General features: G+C 36.1%; 1 protein-coding gene across 3 annotated transcripts in view; it reads right to left on the bottom strand.

The window, feature by feature from the left end:
- Window positions 1–20,623, bottom strand: part of LOC124170743 (regulator of nonsense transcripts 2) — a 42,851-nt gene extending 22,228 nt beyond the window's left edge. For 2 of the 3 annotated variants that reach the window (XM_046549664.1, XM_046549665.1), the window contains exons 1-15: window positions 20,452–20,623; window positions 19,728–20,081; window positions 19,032–19,193; window positions 16,633–16,863; window positions 16,277–16,472; window positions 16,009–16,154; window positions 15,751–15,934; window positions 14,450–14,631; window positions 9,017–9,116; window positions 7,944–8,106; window positions 4,070–4,217; window positions 2,105–2,323; window positions 1,583–1,915; window positions 1,316–1,474; window positions 657–836 (exon numbers count right to left, since the gene is read on the bottom strand). In XM_046549664.1, the coding sequence (XP_046405620.1) occupies window positions 657–836; window positions 1,316–1,474; window positions 1,583–1,915; window positions 2,105–2,323; window positions 4,070–4,217; window positions 7,944–8,106; window positions 9,017–9,116; window positions 14,450–14,631; window positions 15,751–15,934; window positions 16,009–16,154; window positions 16,277–16,472; window positions 16,633–16,863; window positions 19,032–19,193; window positions 19,728–20,027 (2,703 nt within the window). In that variant the 5' untranslated portion in view covers window positions 20,028–20,081; window positions 20,452–20,623. The remainder of the gene's footprint in view (window positions 1–656; window positions 837–1,315; window positions 1,475–1,582; window positions 1,916–2,104; window positions 2,324–4,069; window positions 4,218–7,943; window positions 8,107–9,016; window positions 9,117–14,449; window positions 14,632–15,750; window positions 15,935–16,008; window positions 16,155–16,276; window positions 16,473–16,632; window positions 16,864–19,031; window positions 19,194–19,727; window positions 20,082–20,451) is intronic. The other variant, XM_046549666.1, reaches the window with a different exon arrangement.
- Between the last annotated feature and the right edge of the window lie 1,566 nt (window positions 20,624–22,189).

Genomic DNA, 22,189 nt, shown 5'->3' on the forward strand with positions numbered 1-22,189 from the left:
AAGGGATGGGCCTACATTTTGGCACTTGTCGCTGGCACATTAACAGTGTGGAGCGGGTAGGAAACAATATGAAATGGGTAGTATGATAGAAAATTCCCGGAAACAACTCTTGCTGTGAGGGCTGGCCAGGGCAAGTTAAGCCCCTAAGCAATCCCTACAGTGATGGAAAGTGCCCAAGAGCAAGATATCTGGGTAGCTATAAAAATTTTGGAAAACTGCCACAGATATTCGAGCAATGGTCAAACATTTAAAAACTTTTTTCTCACAGTCAGTATGCAAAACGTATAAACACGTTCCCGTGGTCATAGGTTAATGAAACTTCAAAATTTCAGTCCCTTGAATTTTGCTAACATCTACCTATTATCCCGCAAGCCACCTAAAAGGCATGTGGCAGGGGCAAAGAGATTTTACTGTATTACTATCCTCGAATCAAATTGAGGTTCCACAAACACAAAGATCTCTTTTGCATACTACAATTGTTATGCAGCATTTTTTCTGAAATCAGCTTACACAACATCCCTACAATCAAAGACCTAAAAATGTTTCCATTATTAAAAAAGGTACCATTGTGGTCAGTTCACTGTTTTTTTTTAAAGTGAGCAATGGTCTCTCCCAGTTTCAACAAAATTTTGTCCACATAAAATCCACTCAATTACCTGAAAATACACAAAGAAGCAATCCAACTTCTTTTTACTTGACCCATGGCTGAAATAAGTGCCACAGGTTTCTAGAAGAACACAGACAAGTCTTATTCTGAATAAATTCTCCGGCGGATCCAAAGGAGATGGGGTCTGGTGATCTCGACCAACACCAAATGTTATCAGGGAATATAGAACCTATGAAAAGGAAAAGCATGCAACTTAGATATGGATCGAGGTTGAGATCACAGGCTCTGGTTAATGTACAGACAATATATGTTTTGACAATTAGGTCATAGGTGGAATTGATCGCACGTTTGAAACAAAGACATAAAAATGCCAGCTTTAAAAAATTGATAAACAAAATTATGTAACTTTGCTATATAAGGTAATAGCCAATTTTGAGTGTAGTCATTTAATATTAAAATTAAATCAATATTACTCATGGATTGAAGCAACATTGCAAATTTTGTATCAATACCCTCACACATTGCTCTTTAAATTTGATCATCATAAGCGTCTGCACTGTAAACAGACAAGGAGAGAAAGTGCTTGGAATGATCACAATCAGCCAGTTAAACTTACTTAATATCAACAAATATAATAACTTGCATAGAATTGGTTTTATCTGCACTATAAAAATACATAACAATGATAAAAAAAGAAGCAATAATTACCTTGAAAATATCTCCACTCTCAACCATTCGATAATTATAGAGCTCACCCAAGTACATAATCATAGCTATGCGTCTTTGGTTATATTTCGGATGCCCAATTTCCATACACATCCGAATGTCTTCTAATACAGCATCCACAACTTGGACACCAATGCCTTCCTACAAGGTGGAGAGCCATTTTATTGATCAATTCTGATAAAAAAAAGACATGACAACTGTTAGTTGGTACATCATAATTCACTAATAAATTTGGAAATGAATATTTACCAAATGACCAACAAGTCCGGACACCATGTTTGCCACGCATCGAATGTTGAAATACTTATATTTCCAAATCTGCGTCAGACACTTAATTGCATACAAGGAGACTTCATTGTCATCCCAGTTCAGCTTTCTCATTTGGCGCAGAACTTTGTCCGTAGTTGGTTTTGCTAAATCTTGATATAACAACTTGTCAATGTATGCTAATTTGACAGGCTTCTCCTTCTTCTTCTGCGTGACACTAACTTCAGGTGGTAAAATATGATAGTACGCATTCTCGATCATTGTGACATACCTAGATTCCAATGTCAATACAGCCTTTTTCCTCATCATTTGTTCCTGGAATCAGAAAAAAAATATAAAAAATTGCCAAAAAATGCAAATTTCAGTGGACATCGATGACAGAAATATTTAGACACAAAATATTTACAGGCTGAAATGCCATAATAAATTAAATAACATTTTGAAAAGAAAAATTCAAAGCTCAAGGTAAAGAGCATTAAGCACACATACTATAACACTACTCACCAAATATATCTTAGTTCGTTGATGGGAATCTTGACTTCTATACAAAAACCTTCCACATGTCTCTAATAGGTTACATGCCATCTCAATAAAATGGTGTGTAAAATCTTGCAAAAGAACTTTCAGACAGTGCAATGCATCAACTTTAGATAATACACTGAAATTCACAAGTTCTCCGATGAATCGTATAACTTTAACTTTGGATTCAATATTTATCTGGTCCTAAAGAAAAAAATATTTGGATTGGTGAAGACAAAGCAACTGAAGAACAATTCTACTTTACAAATATTTTTACATCAATGACTGATAATCCATGTCACATCAACAGTAAGAAAAATGTCCACCAAAGACACAATACATAATGCCTGATTAACCTTTCCAGACCCATTAAAATCCTAATACTATACTCGGTGGTAGTTTAATTGATATACTTTTATTGAATTTATTTAAACATAATATTTTCATTCAAAATTTGTGGTATAACTATTTTAATTATCATGTACTGAATAAGAATACTGAGTTTTAGGTACAAGCACAACCTTAGCATATTCCGTGTATTCCACACTTCTTCAATGATAAAACTCTGCCCGAGTAAGCAGTTTTACTAATCAGTAAAGTCACTCCCTGACTGCAAAATCTAATTCAAAATTTCAGAGAATACACGTGAAATGAGTACTAGCAGGAAAACTTGGATGATTACACTTGCTTGGCCACGACCAAATCAAGTTAATGTTTTGGTTACCAAAGGGAGATCAACTTTTGTCTCATTATTAATTTGCTATGGTATCATGGGCAGCGCATACAGAAATGAGTGGCATAATAATTAACTAAAACCTCTAGGCATTGCTAGGTACCTTGTCATTGCAGCTCTTTGATATTACACTGATTACATTTTACTATGTTCAAATAATAGCCAAAGGTATCTTATGATGTACAATCCAGATATGCACAGGTTTTCTCAATAAACAAAACAAAAATATTATCCATGAGACTATCTTGTTTCACAAGCACCAAAGATGTATGACCTAATGGATCTAAAATATACCTTTCCAAAAGCATGGCTGTAGGTAATGATAACAAAAATACTCTCACAAAGAACGGATGTCAAAATGGTGCAGAGAGTTGAAAGGATTTTAATGAAATCTGTGCCCTTTATGTAATGTTGTTGCCAAAAATATGAGCCCGAATTGGCTTAGAATCATTCTATAATGAACCATATAGCTATAGATGACGTCTTTAAAAATCCGAATCTTCTATGACTGTGAATGAAAGTCATTACTGACATTACTAAACAAAGTCAACTAATAACAGGTATAAGAAAAAATAATGTGCCCTAACTGAATCTGGGAATATACTGTGGTACCTCGAGATACGAGTGCCCTCACATGACAGATATTTGAAATACTAGCGGTTGAAAGAGCAAAATTTCACTTTGAAATACGAGCAAAATTTGAGATACCACTAACAGCTAATGGCAGCACTGCACACAACGAAAAAGGCAAAGACCAGTGAAGAGAAAATTAGAGACTAAAATTAAGCATACAGTAGCATTTAAGTTGTGTGTAAGTTGCATTTAAGTGACCAAAATACAAATGCACAGTATAAAACCAGTTTTTTTGCTTTACATTCTATTTTAATATGTTTTAATACAATACTTGTCATTTATAAATACATTTTTCTTACTCAAAAACACGTAAAAAAAAGCAACTGAGGTAGCATTTTTGGGGCTAGAATGGATTATTGGCATTTCAGTAGGGAAAATTCCTTAGAGATATGAGCGAAGGTTACAGAACGAATTAAACTCGTATCTCAAGGTGTAACTGTATTTTGATAAACATACTCAAACTGCATGAGCCAGCAACACATTTATGCACATAGAATAGAATCTACAGCACAGTATTTAACTAACAGATTTCCGATCATGAAGCCCAATAGACGAAATAATTCACAATTTAATCACATACTAACCTTCTTCTTCACATGGTATTTGAAATCTTGCAAAAGCATAAAGTTGAGTTCTGAAGCAATGTCAGGCATACATGGATTTAATATGGCCACCATGCGAGCATAATATGGGAGTAAATCAAAACGTGTGCGAGGGACTGCAAATAAGGCCCTGAAAATCAACAGGAGAAAGTGACAGGCACACTAATTAGGACTTTTGCCTACTTTAATAATGTAATGACTCCTTAAAAACAACTTACAGCATTTAAAAGTAACTAGTAGTAAACACACATAAATTAAATGTGATGAGTAAGCCCATCATATAATTCTGAGTGAATCAATCATCAGAATCTGTCAGATGGATCAATAAAAGTTTTGGTCAGTGAATTATTAATACCATAAGCATAAGTGTAGAGGCAAGGATAAAGAATCTATTCTCTCTTTCCTATCCATACATATTTCCCTGTTCCAAACCTCTCTTCCATTGAACTTCCTACCACTTCTGTTCACCTTTGCAGATAGTGACTGTTTTCAAGTCTACAACATTAACAAGTTTAACCCTCACAAAAGACATTCCTGCATTTCTCCCAAAAATAGCAAAGAATGAAATTTCTCACCAGCAAAGAATTCAATTACCCAAATGAAAAAATTAGATTACGGCAAATTTTCTAAATCTGTCAGCAGACTACATTTATGGAATCATGAGTTTGGAATTCATGCTAGTTTAACCTGAACTTGGTTAGTTCAAGAAGGAAGGAAATTGTAAAAAGAAGTAAAAAAATAACCCCGGCCACCTTCCAAGAAAGATTAATATTCAGCTATAGTTCACAGAGGAGACATTGAACTTGAATTTTGAAAATTTCAGAAGACTTGAAACATTGAAATGGAGGCATGCAACAGTAACCATTATTTAAGATTTAAGTTTAACAAAGACGTTTAAAAATTTTTCTTCAAATTTCTGTATCCTCAGATTACTTGCAATGGGCATACATGGTAATTTTCAATCAATGCTTAGAACACTTACTGCTAGGCAGATACCTAAGTAGGTACATGAAAAAATTGCATTGAGAGATTGCAATTAAGATTTACCATTTATCGGATTAATGTTTCCTCCATTGATGACGTTTATTCAACACACCAATGATAGATATTACAAGCATCATAATTCCATACATATAACACAGGAATATCGCTATATTTTAAGAAATTAAATGAGGAAAGAGCTAAAGATAGTTTTGAAATATTAAAAATATTACAAGAAGGTATTTCAACGGAATAGGCACAGAAGATGCAGAGAATGCATAGTACTGAAATCATCATCAAAGCTACTGGTAAAATGATATTGAGTGTAAAATCCACTCTTTTCTTCTTGGGCTTTTCCCTCCATTACAACTGATAATCAGGGTTCTTTTGTACATCAAATCTTCATCAAGTAAATATTGATCCAAATTTTCTGCAAATTTGGAACTATTTCTTAACTGAAGAAAAACCAAAAATACTCTAAGTGATTTTAGAATTCATAGAATTTCCTATTACAATTTTTCCAGAATTACTTCAGGATAGTCTCAGTTTTTTCAGGACTACATACCAGGCTCATTTTCCCGGTTAATCTGACAAATGCCAGACATTTCTATATCATTCCTAATGAGTCTCACTACATCACAAGAAAGAAATAGTGGGCTAGTTTTTTTGTACCTTATTCACATGATGTGAACAAGTCAAATTAAAAGAACCATTGCAATGAATTAAATGACATTTGAATGCTGACACGAAGGACTCAACATTCAATGAACAAACCCATACTTGACCAGCAAAATTCAAGCACAATGCCTATCTCATTCACCCAGCAGAATTTATATCACAAAATACAGACAAGGTTTTATAAAATTACTAAGTGGAGAATTTAACAACTGATACATGATGCAGCTTTTAATGTTTCTAAAAATTGTATCTGACATTGGGTCAGATCTACAAAAAAGTGTGAGACAAGAGCCAACTGATGGTCATAGCCATGTATGAGGCACAGCAAAGAGAACTTGTGGCATATCCATAAGGGGGCATCCATAATTACATGATGCATTAAGGAGGAAAAAGGTCAAGCCAATTCTCATCCAATCTCACATGGAGGAGAGGGAAGTATCACATAATTTTTTAATGCAAGAAACAGTGTAAAATTTGATTCTAGATTATGGTCTTAATAATTTTAGATACTATTCTTAGCTAATCTTAAATAAGAATAATAAGACAAATTGCTTTGCTAGTAAATCCAACACAATGAAGCATACATTAACGTATTTACACTGAAAGTACACATTTTGAACAATCTCACATGAGAGGAGAGGGTTGACCCAAAACTCACAATATCTCACTAAGAGGGCAGGGGGGGGGTCCAAAAATCACCAAAATCACCTCATGTAATACTGGACAAGGGGGACAATACCCCTTGGTGGGGAATTATACAGCCGTCATTTAAGTGTTATACTTCATGGAATTGATGAGTTTCATTTCTTACTGATGGTCAATTGACATAGCATACATGTCAGAATTGACACACGTGAAGTTACTGATGTAGTCTCCGTCTATTTAGGTCAGACCTCCCCACCCTTCCACCTTTCTGTTCACTTATTCCAAATTCCATCCCCCTCTATTGCCCTTGAACCTTATAACCTCAATATGCAGCCATTCTGACCCTGCTATAAGAGCAGATATTCTACTCAGACTGCAATCCTCATTTTTCCCTTCACAGGAGCTTTATTTCGTTTGAACACATTAACCATGATGTAATTGTCATCTCATCTTCCAACAATACCAATATTAGGGCCTACACCCCTCCTTTCCTGCAGCAATGCAAATGAACTCAGCTCTCTTCCTATTGTCCATAAATTACTTGATCTGACATTACAAATATACATAATCAATATTTAAAAAAGGACATTGAAACCACTTCTTGAAGACGAGACTCAACAGCTATTCATTGTGGGATTTTAAGGAAAAAAATTAATTGATAGAAACCCAAATTCGGAGCTTGGGAACCCATAATAGGGTAGTTTCCTTCATCAAAGAAAACGAAAGGCATTGATTGCGATTCGTTGCCCACCATTAGTGTATTCATAATACACGAATTATTTGGTTTTTGAAATACCGGTTTAGACGAATAGCAATGGTGAATTTTAACGACATTTGAAAAAGGCCAGATTGGCGCCCATGCGATGCCACTCCACGTGACGTCACAGGGACCTAGTTTCTACACGAGTAGATAGGAGTTTTACATCGTCTGAGGTTACCAACGCATGCATGAGGCACAGAGCTCAGGGAAACATGTCTTAATAATCACCTATTAAAACTGGCTAAGGTCGGAAAGTTTTCTTCGTTTGATAAGGTATTAATAACCTTTTTTAAGCCAAGCGCTACCAGCCAGCAAGGTACTCAGCTACCCGCTAGCATTCTGCGTCCTATCAGCGCTCAGAGCCTCGATCAAGGTCACCTCACAAGGCGGGAGGGGGAACCAGAAAAGGGTCGCACGGACTTTTTCCTATCATTCCTACTTACGCGTCGCGTTTTCGCGCGCTTGAAATTTTTCACTTTTCATTTAATCGCGAAAAATAGATATAGTCATTTAAAAATCTAAAAGCATGAAATACGTACTCCAGGAGTAATAACCTTTCTATTTAGGCAATAAAAAAATAATAGGAAACCACCCTATTACTTGATGGGCAACAAGAGCTTCATAAACAACTCATTACAATCAAACTTGAAACTAAAAATTCAAATCAAACAACACTTTAAACAAGTTTTACATAAACAACCAGGTACACCACTAAAAAAAATAACATCAATTATTAATCCCAAACTTTCAAAAGTTTATGATATAAGACTCCTTTTGGAGCTGAATACTCACTTTACTAGTTTCCTACGGTTGTATTTCGTATTCAGATTCAAGCCAAACTCAACAGCTGCATTGTCAATTTTTTCCACATTTATGCAATTCAAAAGGTGGGTGAGAAATGAATCCATCACAACTTTTGCACTGCCATTTGCCGCACTATCATGCTCATCCAATTCTGAAATCACAATTTTCACATTTAATAAACACTTTTATCGATAAAGCAACTCTCTTTGTCACTCAGAGACAACAAAATACAGTGCAACCTCGATAAAACGAGACCCCCACGGTGCACCAATAAACACTCGCTATAGCGAATTGTCGCTTTACCGGAGGTGGTGCAAATAATAGCCAATATACCTGTTGCAAACAGTTATACAGGAACAGGAGTGGTGCGGCGACAGATAAATTTCTATCCGATAAACGTAAGCATAAATCCACACGAAAGGCAATGTTTTTTTGCATCAGTAAATTTCCTTACTCAAACTACGACTAACTATTCAAACAATTTATAAGCGCCACACTGAATGAAAATCATGCAAAGCATTGTGTTGTCAATCATTATGCCAATGCACAACCGACAAAGCCATTTTTCTATGCACTTAATTAGCGCATTTACGTAATCATTCTATAATTTTGGTATTTTCCATCGAAAATTGAAAAATTAACTGATAAAACTGTATCGCTGTTATTTAATGCCTCAAATGTTTCCATTGGTGTGTGTTTATTGTTCCTGTAGGTTAAGCGGCAGTGAAGTGAAATAACGTATTGCATTTGTTTCTGCAGTTTACCACATAAATTTGAGCACTCCATTAACTTCATTTCTAACAAATCGCTAGCAATTACAGAGATTAAGGAATCTTGGTGTAAGTTTTTCCGGCGGTGAAACCCTCACTATGGCAAGAGCCAACACCAAAAGGGCCTCGTTAAAACAAATTTTTTAACATGCTTATTATAGGGTCAATCGACGGTGCATCGGCTATCTTGTCTCGCTATAGCCCGTACTCGCTTTAACGAGGTTCCACTGTAGAAGATATAGAAGATGAAAAAAAAAAGGTTTGACCATGAAAGAGGGAAAAGGAGCAAACCTTCGACTGGACTACCTGAGTTGAAAGTTATTAAGGCTTCACTCGAATCGACTGATTTGATTTCTTCACTCTGTTTTGTATCAGGTTCACACTCAGTTTCCTGTGAAAGAGAAAATTTTTGCCATTAACAATAGAAAATTTTGTTTCATTTCACTTTGTACACAATTAATTTTAGATATAGTCAATTCTTGATAATCCAGCAACCAATCCTCTGGTTTACTGATTATCAGCTATTAACAGCTCCCGACATATATACAATTTCGAAAAATAATCTGAAGGCAACTATGATGAAACTCTCTCAAGGCCTGGTTACACGGTACATTAACACGTACAAGTTAATGTACGTTTGCGTGAATGATTTTGGTGGACCGGAACGGAACATGTACGAATGCATGAACCAAATTAGAACAGGTTCTATTTTCCGTTCATGCATTCGCACAAGTTGGATGGTTACACGGTGCATTTTGGCGTTCATTCTCGCGTTCATACATTTAGACATTAACCCGTACGTGCTAATGTATCGTGTAAACAGGCCTTCAAGCATTGATGTTTCCCAATAAAATGCATCAACATATCTATGCAAATGTTTGTGAAACGTCACGTCTTTGGCACCGGTGAGTAATCATGCCTACTGTTCCATACATTCCTTCTTTTCGTTCAGCATATTCAAAATCCAATTCTGTGTTGTCATTATTTGCCAGTAGATAGTCATTTTTTGCTTTGGAAAGCTTCTATTTCCCATAAATATGGGCAGAAAATCAGAAATTATTAGGAATTGACATAAAAAACATGTGATGTGGGATTGTGAACAGCTTCAGATATACAGTAGGCTCTCGTTAATACAAACAACCTTATTACGAATTTATCGTTATTACGAATCATATTTTTGGTCCCATGAAAAGGCCTATCCAATCTATAGTGAAAGAAATGTTATCACGAAATTTTCGTTATTACGAAATAACAAACCTCAGTCCCGGTCCTGGTGGTTACAAAAAAAACTTCATTATGAAGTTCCACGATTAGCAATGACATTTAGGTGGATATACACTACGCTACATTATAATCATTGTGCAATGTGTAAGTTATCCTTCTGTCCTGTGTCGAAGAACATCAATTACCTCCTTTCTTCAGCAGAACATACTTCAGTATGCATGCAACATCATATAATAAGCTTCATCCCTGTGGAATCATGGTGACCCACTCATAACTGCTCGTAAATTGGAGATACAGTTAGTCCTCTTCCTCCGCACATTCGATTAACGAACTTTCAGAGATATGAATACACGAAAAATTCAAGCGTGCTAGAAATTTCAAATTCAGTGCCTTTCGAGTTGGCCGATCCAACGCAGGTTGGTGTAGAGGAACTCGCACTTTGGGCATAATCAGAACATAACATCATCATCTAAACAAGGTATCATTTAATCTGGTGTTAAGTCAGAAACTCTTCAGTGTTTTGCCCATTCTTCCTTCCTGCGGGCAGCGATTTTTTCAACTCCGGCTGCATTGCACGCCCAGCTAGATCAGTTTGTCACTATTGTAAGTTCACGCACAATTGTGATGCAGTGTTGCATTTTGCAGGATAAATGAACTCCTCGATGCCTTGCATAGGTTTATCAACTTATGAGCAAGGAAAGATATCAACCCTCGATTGCGTCATTCCACATTCTTCTAGTGAGAAAATCAAACGATTGTGCCTCTTTTTATATATTTGCAATCAATTTAATCGTATATATTACACACTTGACTCTGAAGCTATTTCACAGTGCGACTTAAGTACTGGAGAATGAAGGAACATGAAATTTTGACAAAGTACGTTTTTTTTGATGATTCCTAAAAGAAATGTTCATACGAACTATTCATTTTTTCCGGGTTTTCGATTCCGTGAACTTCATAATAATGAGAGTCTGCGGTAATCAAGAAAAATAAGTAAAACAGCCTAATAAGATCAAAAGTTTTGGCTCTCGACATTTGATTCTATTAATTTAAATGAATGTCAATAAAAATTTTGGATTGTGAAAAGAATTTTTGGCCACTGTATAACTTAAGAAACCTCTCTAAACTTTAAAGGAACAAAAAAATCGCCTCAAAATCATCCAGGCTGTACTGAGATTCCTCCTAAACAATTAACATAATAGGCAAGCCACAAGATACCAATTTAAAAACTCTCAGCCAGTTAGCAAAATACAGTGCAACCTCGATATAACGACACCCCACGGTGCACAAATAAACACTCGCTATAGCGAATTGTCGCTTTACCGGAGGTGGAGCAAATAGTAGCCAATATACCTCTTGCGAACAGATATACAGGAACAGGAGTGGTGCGGCGACAGATAAACATCTATCCGATAAACGTAAGCGTAAATCCAGACGAAAGGCGATGTTTTTTTGCATCACTAAATTTCCTTACTCAAATAACGACTACCTATTCAAACAATTTATAAGCGCCGCACTGAATAAAAATCATAATGCAAAGCATTGTTTCGTCAATCATTACATTTATCGAACGACAGTTTACCACATAAATTTGAGACTGAGCACTCCATTAGCTTCATTTCTAACAGATCGCTAGCAATTACAGAGGTTAAGGAGTCTTGATGAAATTCTTCCGGTGGTGAAACCCTCGCTATAGCGAGAGCCAACACCGAAAGGGTCTCGTAAAAACGCATTTTTTAACACGCTTATTATAGGGTCAATTGACGGTGCATCAGCTATCTCTCGTAATAGCGGGGGTGTCGCTATAGCCCGTACTCGCTTTAACGAGGTTCCACTGTAGTTGTTTTTCTCACATTTTATGCTGTTGAAGGTGCCAAAATAAGGGCAATGGGGTAAATCGAAGTGTGTAAAATCAAGAGTTGGAGATGAGAAGGTGAATAAATTTTAGGTTATCCTTAGAATTCATTTTTTGCTACCTTTGACAGATACTTTATTGAAGCTGTGAGCAACAAAGGCTAATAAAGAAATTTTTTTGGTTCTGAAAAAACTAGGGATGGACGGATCCAGGATTTTTTTTCGGATCCAGAATCGGATCCTTGATTTTCGGAGCCGGATCTTGGGATATTTTCGGATCCAAATGCATTTTTATTTTCCTGCTATGAAACAAAATAGTTATTCAAGTTTCTTCTAGGTACATGCGATAAAAGGATTGCTATTTAAATTTGCATACACATTTTAATATAGTAACTGATTAAAAATCATTTTTATAAGATTTCAAGTTATTTGACAGTATTCAAATTTTCCTCACGCACGTTCCCCCGAATTTTGTCACTTTCTCATCTCATGCTGACTTGTTTTTCACCTGCAAATGCTTCAGTAGTGGTGAGGTGGATTTTGCACTTCCTCGCGATAGTTTCACACCACAGTGCATGCACTTAGCACACGTTGAGCTCTCCGTATCTCAATAAAAATGTTTCCCCACAGTGAAATTTTTCATCAATAGACGTAATTGACAATGTTTAGAACAACATTGACTTCACATGTGATGAGATGTGGGAACAAAACGAGACGACCGCTCAGCAACCTTGAGAGGAAGGGGTTGGTAGCAAAAGTGCGTTAAGGAGAGATAGACGGGAAGGAGCTTGATCTCTCCATCTTTCAAGCAACGAGACCACAAATGAGGGAGTCAGGGATGAATATGTCAGATTTTGTGACTTCAGGCTTGCTGATAACTTCAGGCTTTACTTTTTTTTAACCTCTCCATATTGGAAATAAAGGAATAAAACTTTGTAATGTTCACTATTATTTTAATATGGACACGACGCGGGTTTCGTAACGTAATTACAGACCTGACGATGTAACTATGTTACGAAACCCGGGTAATGCCCATATTAAAATAATACTGAACCTTACAAAGTTTTATTCCTTTATTTACAGATTTTGTGACAACGTTGCTTTCAAAGGGAAGCCGGGCGAGCTACGTGATATAAGCAGTTGGCGTTTCCATTCCATCTCTAGTTGTTTGAGGGGGCTAATGCTATCCTAGTTTCTTTGAAAATTGTGAAGTTTGGGCAATGTTTAATATTAGTATGGTCTAGTTGTAACTATAAAACTTGATCGCAATCAATTAGAGTTGAAAAAACTAAAATATCATCAGAAATGTGTCGCATTTGGTCCCATTCATTTTTAAATCTATAGTATTTCATCCAATTCCGAAGCTATCGAGACATCTTCAGGTCTAGAAAGTCACTCACCTATCATTAATCCTCCAGAAACAGAGAATTGAACCAGGTAGGCCAAAAAAGTCAGTTGGTGAGACAGGATAGGGATGAAACACGCTTCGTTTTTTCTCGTGTAACTTGATATTTTCCTTCAAAGACAATGATTTATGGTCTGTAAGATCTTGAAAACAAAAAAAAAACATAAGAGGCACAGGCTGATGGAGGGCCAAGGGCAGTTTTCTGAAATCTGCGACATAGTTACTTTTGACGTGGTTATTATCCTACGATGCTGAGATTACCCCGATGTTCTTTCAATCTCTTGAGGAGAGTCACACAATGTGCCAATCGTATTTTGCCTTTTTTATTTTCCTGAAATTCTGCTACGTAACCCCTGCGAGAGCTTTTAAACAAATGGGTTCATGAGTAGGACAAGCACCACAGAGCAACGGCGTATTTGAAGAGACACTATCATTTCACTTTGCCTATCAATGTAAAAGACATTTTATTGTACTAAAAAAATGGCTATCATTATAACGAAGTTAAAGGGATTAATTATTTGGTGGTTCGCAACAAGCTACATAATATCATTTCCAGTATCATTAATTAACATGCCCCTCTGGTTTAAACCATTAATTAACTTTGTAATAACAAAAGCTTCATAATAAAGTTGTTTTTTGTATGTAAACATGAGTGCCTATGCCATCACCAATTGCATTTCAAGCAATAAAAAATTCAAAAAGAGCTAAATGAAGGAATAAATTATGACCAGAATTTTTGTTTGTTAATTTTTTTCACGTATTCAACACCCCACACCTAAAAACTCGCCCCTAACATTTAAGCCATCAGGTGCGTCCCCTGGGTGCAACCTCTAGACATAGAAGGACAGGTAACCTCTAGACATAGAAGTAAAGAAAGGCAAAGGTATGCCCCAAATGAGCATATGAGTTATAAAGGATGTAAAAGAGAATAAATACATTGCTATGAAAAGGCTAGCAGATAGGAGAGAGGAATTGAGAGCTGCATCAAACCAATCTTAGGATTGTTGACGAATGATGATGATGATGATACATAACAACTCTGTAGAGGCAGGATTCTCATGCAAAAATTCAACACCTTAATCTTTTAACTAAGAAGTTAATAAAATACAGAAACACAGGATATTCTATTCACCAAATATTAAAGTAGCCATGTCATCCAAGCCACCCTTTCACCAAAGTCAGCCAAAAAGTTGGAAGTCTAATACACTAGATTAGGCAATGAAAGCAGTGAGAAATCTCACCTTTGGTTCGGCAGTTGGTGTTGAATCTTTAGGAAATAATCCTGGAAGGATAGACCTCAAATCTGGAATACTTTCATAAAATTTCTTTGACTCCTCATCATCCCACAAAGCCATGCCAACAGGGAATTCTTCAACCTCAGCTCCAGCTTTAAGTGCTGCCTCATCGTCGTGCTTCAAAGGCTCTGCAAAATTAAATTAAACACGTGAGACATAAAAGTAATTTACAGTGAACTCCCTTCATTACAAAGTTCCCACATAGATAAAGTTATTCATGGTCCTCAATATTGAACCAACTGACAGTAACTGGCAGTATCTGACATAAAAAAGTATAGATGTTATAAAAATCCAAGAAGTGTTTACCATACCGGTGCACTGGAGTAGAAATCAAGGCAAAAGTTATGGCAATTGAGAAGAATAAGTTAAAAGATTTCAGCATCATTTCACTTAATTATTGGCCTTAGGAGCAAAAAGTTGGAATTTTGGACATTCAATACTATTCCAATACTAATAATGACACACAGGAGTCATCTACATGAGCCTTTATTGCACTTAAGTCATGCGTCATCAGATGACTGACTCACGCTGAAAACCAAGACCACTAAGTTCATCTTGGACTTGCGACCGGGAAAGAGGGGGGGGGGATGAGATAAGACATCAGTGTAAGAGACACACCACCATTTGTAACCACAATTTCTGTGAAAAAAGGTGCATCTCTTACACACGTTTACACGGATACACAGTGATTACCTAGCACAGTACATCATATTGAAGGTCACAACAGTACATCTATGATGGAATTTTTAATTATCCATCAGAGGTATTGACAAATGCTGCTGATTCAAATACAGCACCATGATAATTGCAAAAAAAGAGTACCCAGGGTGGGCTCAAAGGGTTACACTCCCGAGGGCTGGGTCAGTAAATCTGAGAATGTTCACCCACACGCGTAAGGAGGGGAAAATCAGAGGAAGGAGAAACAGGCACAGAAGGGCCGCCGCGATGTGAGCCTGACGACGCTTCCAGGGAAAGGATAGGGATGGATGGAGTAGGATAGGGAAATCCCAACTCTGTCACAGAAAGGAAATATTTTTCTATGGAGCATAGATAGATATATATCACTGTGATGACTATCTGAAATTCAATTAGCTGATCCAAGATCATCAATAACATGGGTAATACAACCATTATAGCAGTCCTTATTCCTGTCTTGCTTGTAAACCTCCTTCCCCATAATGAATTTTCTTCTCGAACAAATCATGAGGGAAAATTATTTCATAAAACCATAGAATTAAAATAAATACCTGACAGAGATAGTTCAGGAATGTCTTCATCTAAGATGTCCGCAAAGCTAATGGTGTTTGTAAGCAGCTTTTCAAATGAAGATTGCAATGTGTCCAACCTTTCTCTTCGTTCACCACTTAATTCTCCTTTTGTTTGAAGTATCCTCTTATTTTGTCTTTCAAATGCTTGTAATTCATTATGCTCCTGTAAATATTTGCAGCTATTAGTAAAGAGCATACTAACATTATTACATGCAATCAAGATTAATAAGAACATGCCTTAATAAGATGCCGGCACAAGGACGCATAGTAGTCCTTCAGAAGCTGTCGGACATTCTTTGTTTTCTCAGGTGATAACAAGTCACTCTTGGGGAGAGGCATGTTATATTCCTCTGATAATTGACGGATTCTCCTAGGGACCAGCCCTACAACATAAAAATTTAGCCAATGTAATGACATTTAATACATCATGATAACTTGTCAAAGAAAATATTCAAATCAATTGACACCTATTAGCACTGGAAAGCAAAGGCAAGCAAAACAATACCTGCATAATCTTCACCACAATGTTTACAAAAACTTAGTATAATATTTATATTCTTGTGCTCCTCTTTGTCTCCTTGAATAAGAGCAGTTAAAACACTCCCTAAAAGAGCTAAGCCTTCCCTGAAGGAAAATATTCCTGCATTAACTAGATCAGCATAAAATCGAATGTCAACCCTAAGTTTACTGGGATTTGAAATCTGAAAAATAAGAGAGCGAAGTATGATTTTCCAAATCTCACAAAAAAAAGACACAGTAAAAATAGAATAAAACGTCCTTTGGAGATACATAACAGAATTTTATCTCATACCACTCAAGACATTATGAGCTTGCCAAAAGCTTAATCCTTAAGATACTTACAGGTTCATCTTTTTTCACAGCCAAAGCCTTGTGCCAATTTTCAAGCAAGAATCCAGAAAATTCAGCGTACGTCCGATGGAGTAGGCAGCATATTGAAACAGCAGCTGGAATATCTGTCATTTTCAGTTTTGACTCGACCAGTGCAGCAGCAATTTCACTTATGTATTTACTCAAGTTTAGGGCAGCCATATCCTTCACTAATGAATCCGCTTGTGATGCAGAGAAAGTTTTCTGAAAAATAAATATGCACCACAATATGATAATTCTTCCTCGATTTGACTTGGGAACTAGTAAGTAACTGTTGCATGACATAAGCGGACACACATAACCAAACGTAAGCAGATTTGCTGCTTGTCACCTAGTGGGAAACCCAAAAAGAAATTGCCTTTTTGTGATAGAAAAGCATCATATTATGTCTCTTATAATTTATTCCTATTTGTCCAAGCTATCATTATGGCATACTTGTGACATCTACATCAAATTGTTTGCAATAATGCAGCGATGATAAAATGGGAAACATGATCGAGGAAATTTGACTAGCTATGCCGAGAAAGCTTCATATCATAGCTATGTTTTCCTTTCATTATTTTATGATGTCCTCGTGAAAGTGTAGATAAGTACCTTGAACCAATATCAGAAAAGGAGGGGTTGACTTATCTGGAACTAGTGAAATACTAGCCAGCTCTTAAACAACCACTGAATCTCAAAGACAAAAATTACTACAGTAGAAGCCCGGTTTTACGAGTGCTCATAATCCCTCAGAAATCACTCATAAAAACGAGAGCTCGTTGCATCCAAAGGTGTTGACTTAACCCACTGAAGTCCCATAATCGTTCATATTTACAGTTTTTCTTTAGTTTCCATGGTTTTTAACGAAGTTAAACAGGTAAAGAGTCATTATCAGGCACATTCTAGTTGAGTATCAACATATATAAAGAAAGAAGCATATCAACTTATGGCTTCGAGCCAAATGCACAATACATATGTTTTTTTGTGCATTTTCACGCAGTTTCATTTCTTAAAATATTCTTCTTAACTATTAATAGCTTTGGAAGTTAATATGACTACCATAAAGTTGCCAATCTTGTATGTAGTGACCGCCCGTGCCTATGCATTATTATGACCTTTAAGTTTTATATCCTATCCTGGAATATACAAAAAACATCAAATGAAATACACTCAGAGAACATGAGTTACGTGAAAAGTTGTAACTGTTGTTCAAACAGACTGTCCCAGCCATGTAATCTAAATAGCTACAGCTGAGCACATCATGAGGGCAAAAATTTAAAATATAAATTGGAATTTAAATGACTGTAGTAACCAGCAAGGAGCTCTCAAGCTGTATATACCATTGAAGGGTATGTGTTATTCTATGCACCTCAGTGATTGTAACCTAATCTAGAGTTAACATTTGTCTTATGTTTCGGAAAGATACGAAATATTTATGCTTAAAACTTCAAAATGTGTAATAGTGAATAATGGAAATTAATAGCATTTGTCACTCCCGTTAGAGCCACTCCAGGATATTTGTACACCTAAGTTGCCCATAAAAAAACACCAATTCGATATCGCCGGCATAGTGCCGCCTTCACTCAGACACACTGCCAGATTTTTCGCCAGCTGGCGACATGACAATATCAATTGTCAAAGATGGGCTCTGATTGGCTTGCTAGCCACGGCATCAATGTAGCGCCGAACTGCGAAGGCACCCTGGACACCATGACATTTTTAATACTATGGTAAAGTACTGCCATGTCCAGGGCCCACACGATATGAATAACGATAATTGCCTGTGAAATTAGGAATCACCAAAGAAAACAAAAACATGGTGAAAGGGATGAATTTCAATTATTAGAGCAGTATAAGGCTTTGTTTCATTTTATACAATGACAAATATATTCAAACATTAACACATCTCCCTCTCCCACTGTCATCTTCCTACCTTTCCCCTACCACTGATAACCGTGCCTAACAAAAGAAGAACGTAAAATAGGAGTGCGAGGAGCATACTCAGGGCTATAAATCACATAAACGCTTGGACGAAACTGGCTTCAGGTGTTGTAGATCTGACTAACATCTTGTATTTTCTGTTTAATAAACAGTTAATACAAGGCATAATGGTTAATGCTTGCTCAACGGTGCATCAACCTCAAGAAATATCTGTCATAAAACCGAGCGTACCCAGTGAAAGGAACTTTATGACCTCGCAAAATCTGATTTTTTTTACAAGCAAAACATAGACCATTTGGCGGTACAAAGACTATAACTCACAAAAACTGGATTCTCGTAAAAAAGCCGTACTCGCAAATTCGGGCTCCCACTGTATTCACATAAGCATAATTGGAGCTAGTTCAGCTGCATAGATCAAGCACAAATATGTGTAAAAGCAGGATAGTTACCATTTTCCTCACAAATGCTGTATTTTTCTTCAGACTAGAGTCTAAGTTTCTTAAATGCTTTTCATCTGGTCTTGTAAATGCTCCAGGTTGATTCTTCTGGCGAAGAGCAGTTTTCTCCTGAAGTCTTGATGTTGCATCATAAATATAAGCCGTAAGAAGAGCCTATAAATGGAATGAAAAAAATAAATCATAGACACAAAACACACTGTCACACAAAGAACCCAATGTTGTATGGTACTAATGGCGACACAGCCTTGTTATACATGGACTAATACCAAATGTTAGATTAGTGCATTTTCTAATAAATGGTGCAGACAATCAATACTTTTGGTGTCAATTCCTGCTAGTGCATTTAAATAATTCTCAACGAAATACAATCTACCTATATCATTACTACTCTGTAGCAATATACTATTAACTGAGGGCATACTTTTCTGCGATGAGGAAAATATTTAAATTAAGACACCATTTACTAGTTATTTAAGTAATTATCTGGTTAATGTAAATTGCCTACCCTGTAAAAAATTCTCAGAAATAAAAATTATAATACTATCGATATATAATTGACATGACGTAAAACCAAATGAGAAAACAATTGCCATGAAAGCAGTATCAAAATGCTCTTAGTCATGGCACTGTTTCCGGCGTCTTGCTTATTCCACTTTTGAGAAAAAGCATACAATTTTGGGTACTTACCTTGTCCTCCACAGGTCTTTCCTCCGACTCCTCACTAAGATCACAGGACATAGATATATCCTCTTTGGAGCCATTTGCTATGAATGCATCATTTTTATCATCAGATCCAATTGAAGTTTTACAATTGACATTCGAACCATAACCATTTTGGTGGTCACTGTTGGTGGTCCCCCCAACTCCTGGTTCCTGTTCATCTCCATCTCCTAAACTAGACTGAATAGGTGTAGAGGTACTCTCAGTTTCTTTTTTCAAATTGCGGTTTTTCTTTAAACCCATGCCATCAGATTTTTGAGCCATCATAATCAAGTTCTAAGAAGAGCGGGGTTGAACGAAGTAAACACGAAGAAGCACAAACTGGAAAAAGATCAACAAGTAACAGTGAGATTTGGCTTACCAAATATAACAGCGGCTTTCCAAGCAAGAGAAATACTCAAAAATTGAATTCTTTTTTGATTTCATCACATAAAAAAACTGAAACAGAACTATAATCACCTCATAATGTAAACAAGATGAAATCTCTTTGAAATGATATTTCAATTATATGAAAGTAAATAGTTATGACTGCTTCTCTCTCGCACACCGAAAATGTTAGCGTTTCAATTTGGGTAAGTTGGGCTAATACATTAGTTGAGAAGTTATTGAATGAAAGATCACGTGTTGCCCTGTGACTGACAAAGTTAAGAACAATAACACAACATGTTTGATAACATAAAACTATCCTTACCAAAACACTCGATGTTACACCAAATCCATGACTTTAAAAAATTCGCCTCAAAAATCACACCATTATACATTGAAGATTACATCCTTTATGCAATAATAACCACAAAATACAACCAGAAAAATATGTAACTTTACGTTCTTTGCACATAGATGAACGACTACAAATTGCTAATCGAAACCGTCGTAACTATCGAATTATTCTTCCAGGTCGATATACAAAGACGACATATCGAATCTCGAAAGGATATCGACAGATTCGGGCGGAATATCTAAACTCGCGTTCGCTTGACACCAAAAGATGTTCAGAGTAAACTCAGTGTAGTTGTTTGTTACGAGGGTGACTTTATGGCCTTAGAATATATTCATTTCAAAGGAGCAATCATAATAAAGGAGGTAAATTATTTTTCTCTGAGAAACGATTACTTTTGTGTAATACAGTTACTGAACTTCATATTGACACAATTTCGTGATTTTTAAACAATTGTGAAATTTATATTACTCTCTCCATTCAGCATAAAACATTTTTATTACCATAAACAGAAAAAATGAGAAATTTTTCCAGGATAAACACATTTTCAACATTCCAGTCTTGATTTTGTCCAAATTATATAGACGTTTGAAAATCGACTGTTTGCCCCTATCTTAGTAGAATGGTCATTTATGGTGTTTTTTATCGGCCGTTGTCCCATGGAAAAGTGTCAAGAAATAAAACTGTCAAATTTTTAAGTTATATATATGGGTCTACAACATATATATTTTTAAATAACATAGAAACACTATTCATGATTTAGGGGCCTGCATAATTTTGAATAAAATGGCTCTGAGGGAATTTGCAAACATTGTTTATACACACATAGTGATTAAAGGTATTTTTACTTATTTGGGAAGTTTATTGAAAAGTTTAAAGCCCGGTTTCTTTGGGCTAGAGCTAGATGCACTTGTCTTGGCTCTGTAGTGCATTCGAATTTCAAAACATCAAGGTTGTGATTTTTTGAGATTTGAGTCTTATAGCCACGTAATTCTGCATTTAGATTGAATTTGGACAGGTTATTTTACACATTTATTGCAAAATGTAAAAACTAAAGTATGGAAGGATGATTATTTTTGCAAAGATGGGTCTGAATGGGGATGAAAATGTTTTTTTTTCTAATATTCCCATAGGCAATTATCTATGTTGAATACCATGAACAAGGAGAAGATACCATAACATAATACTAATAGGACACATGGTGTGCCTCTGATACCTAGATTATTAACCCTTTCCAGCCGGTGCCTACAATTGGAAAACGTTTTCCATGCTTCAAGTAGCATGAGAATATTTTAAACCTCTGTGTACGGAGCTCTTTTTTGGGGTGGAGTTACCCTGGTATTTTCGTCCCTCAGTTTTTGGACCCAACTAAACGGGGTGCCGTCCCTTACCCCGGTCACTGGTCTAGACCCTCTAACCCTATCTTAGGATGAATCCATGGTCAACTGATTGCGTTACCAGAGTTTTTTCAACCAAATATTGCATTTGATTTTCAATAATTCACTCTTCTAAAGTAATAACGAACAGTTTTTTAGGCATTGTGGAATGTTAAACGGATTGCTAGAATTGATAACGACGAAGTTATTGAACATAAGGTACCAAGACTACAAGTCCAGAAGTCCGCTATTTTTAATGCTAAAATTTCATTTAAAAATTGCTTACGCACAAAACAAAATGAAGTTTCAAAGTATAAAAAAATTGTACTATGCAA

This window comes from Ischnura elegans, chromosome X (assembly GCF_921293095.1).
Source record: "Ischnura elegans chromosome X, ioIscEleg1.1, whole genome shotgun sequence".
Lineage (NCBI taxonomy): Eukaryota > Metazoa > Arthropoda > Insecta > Odonata > Coenagrionidae > Ischnura > Ischnura elegans.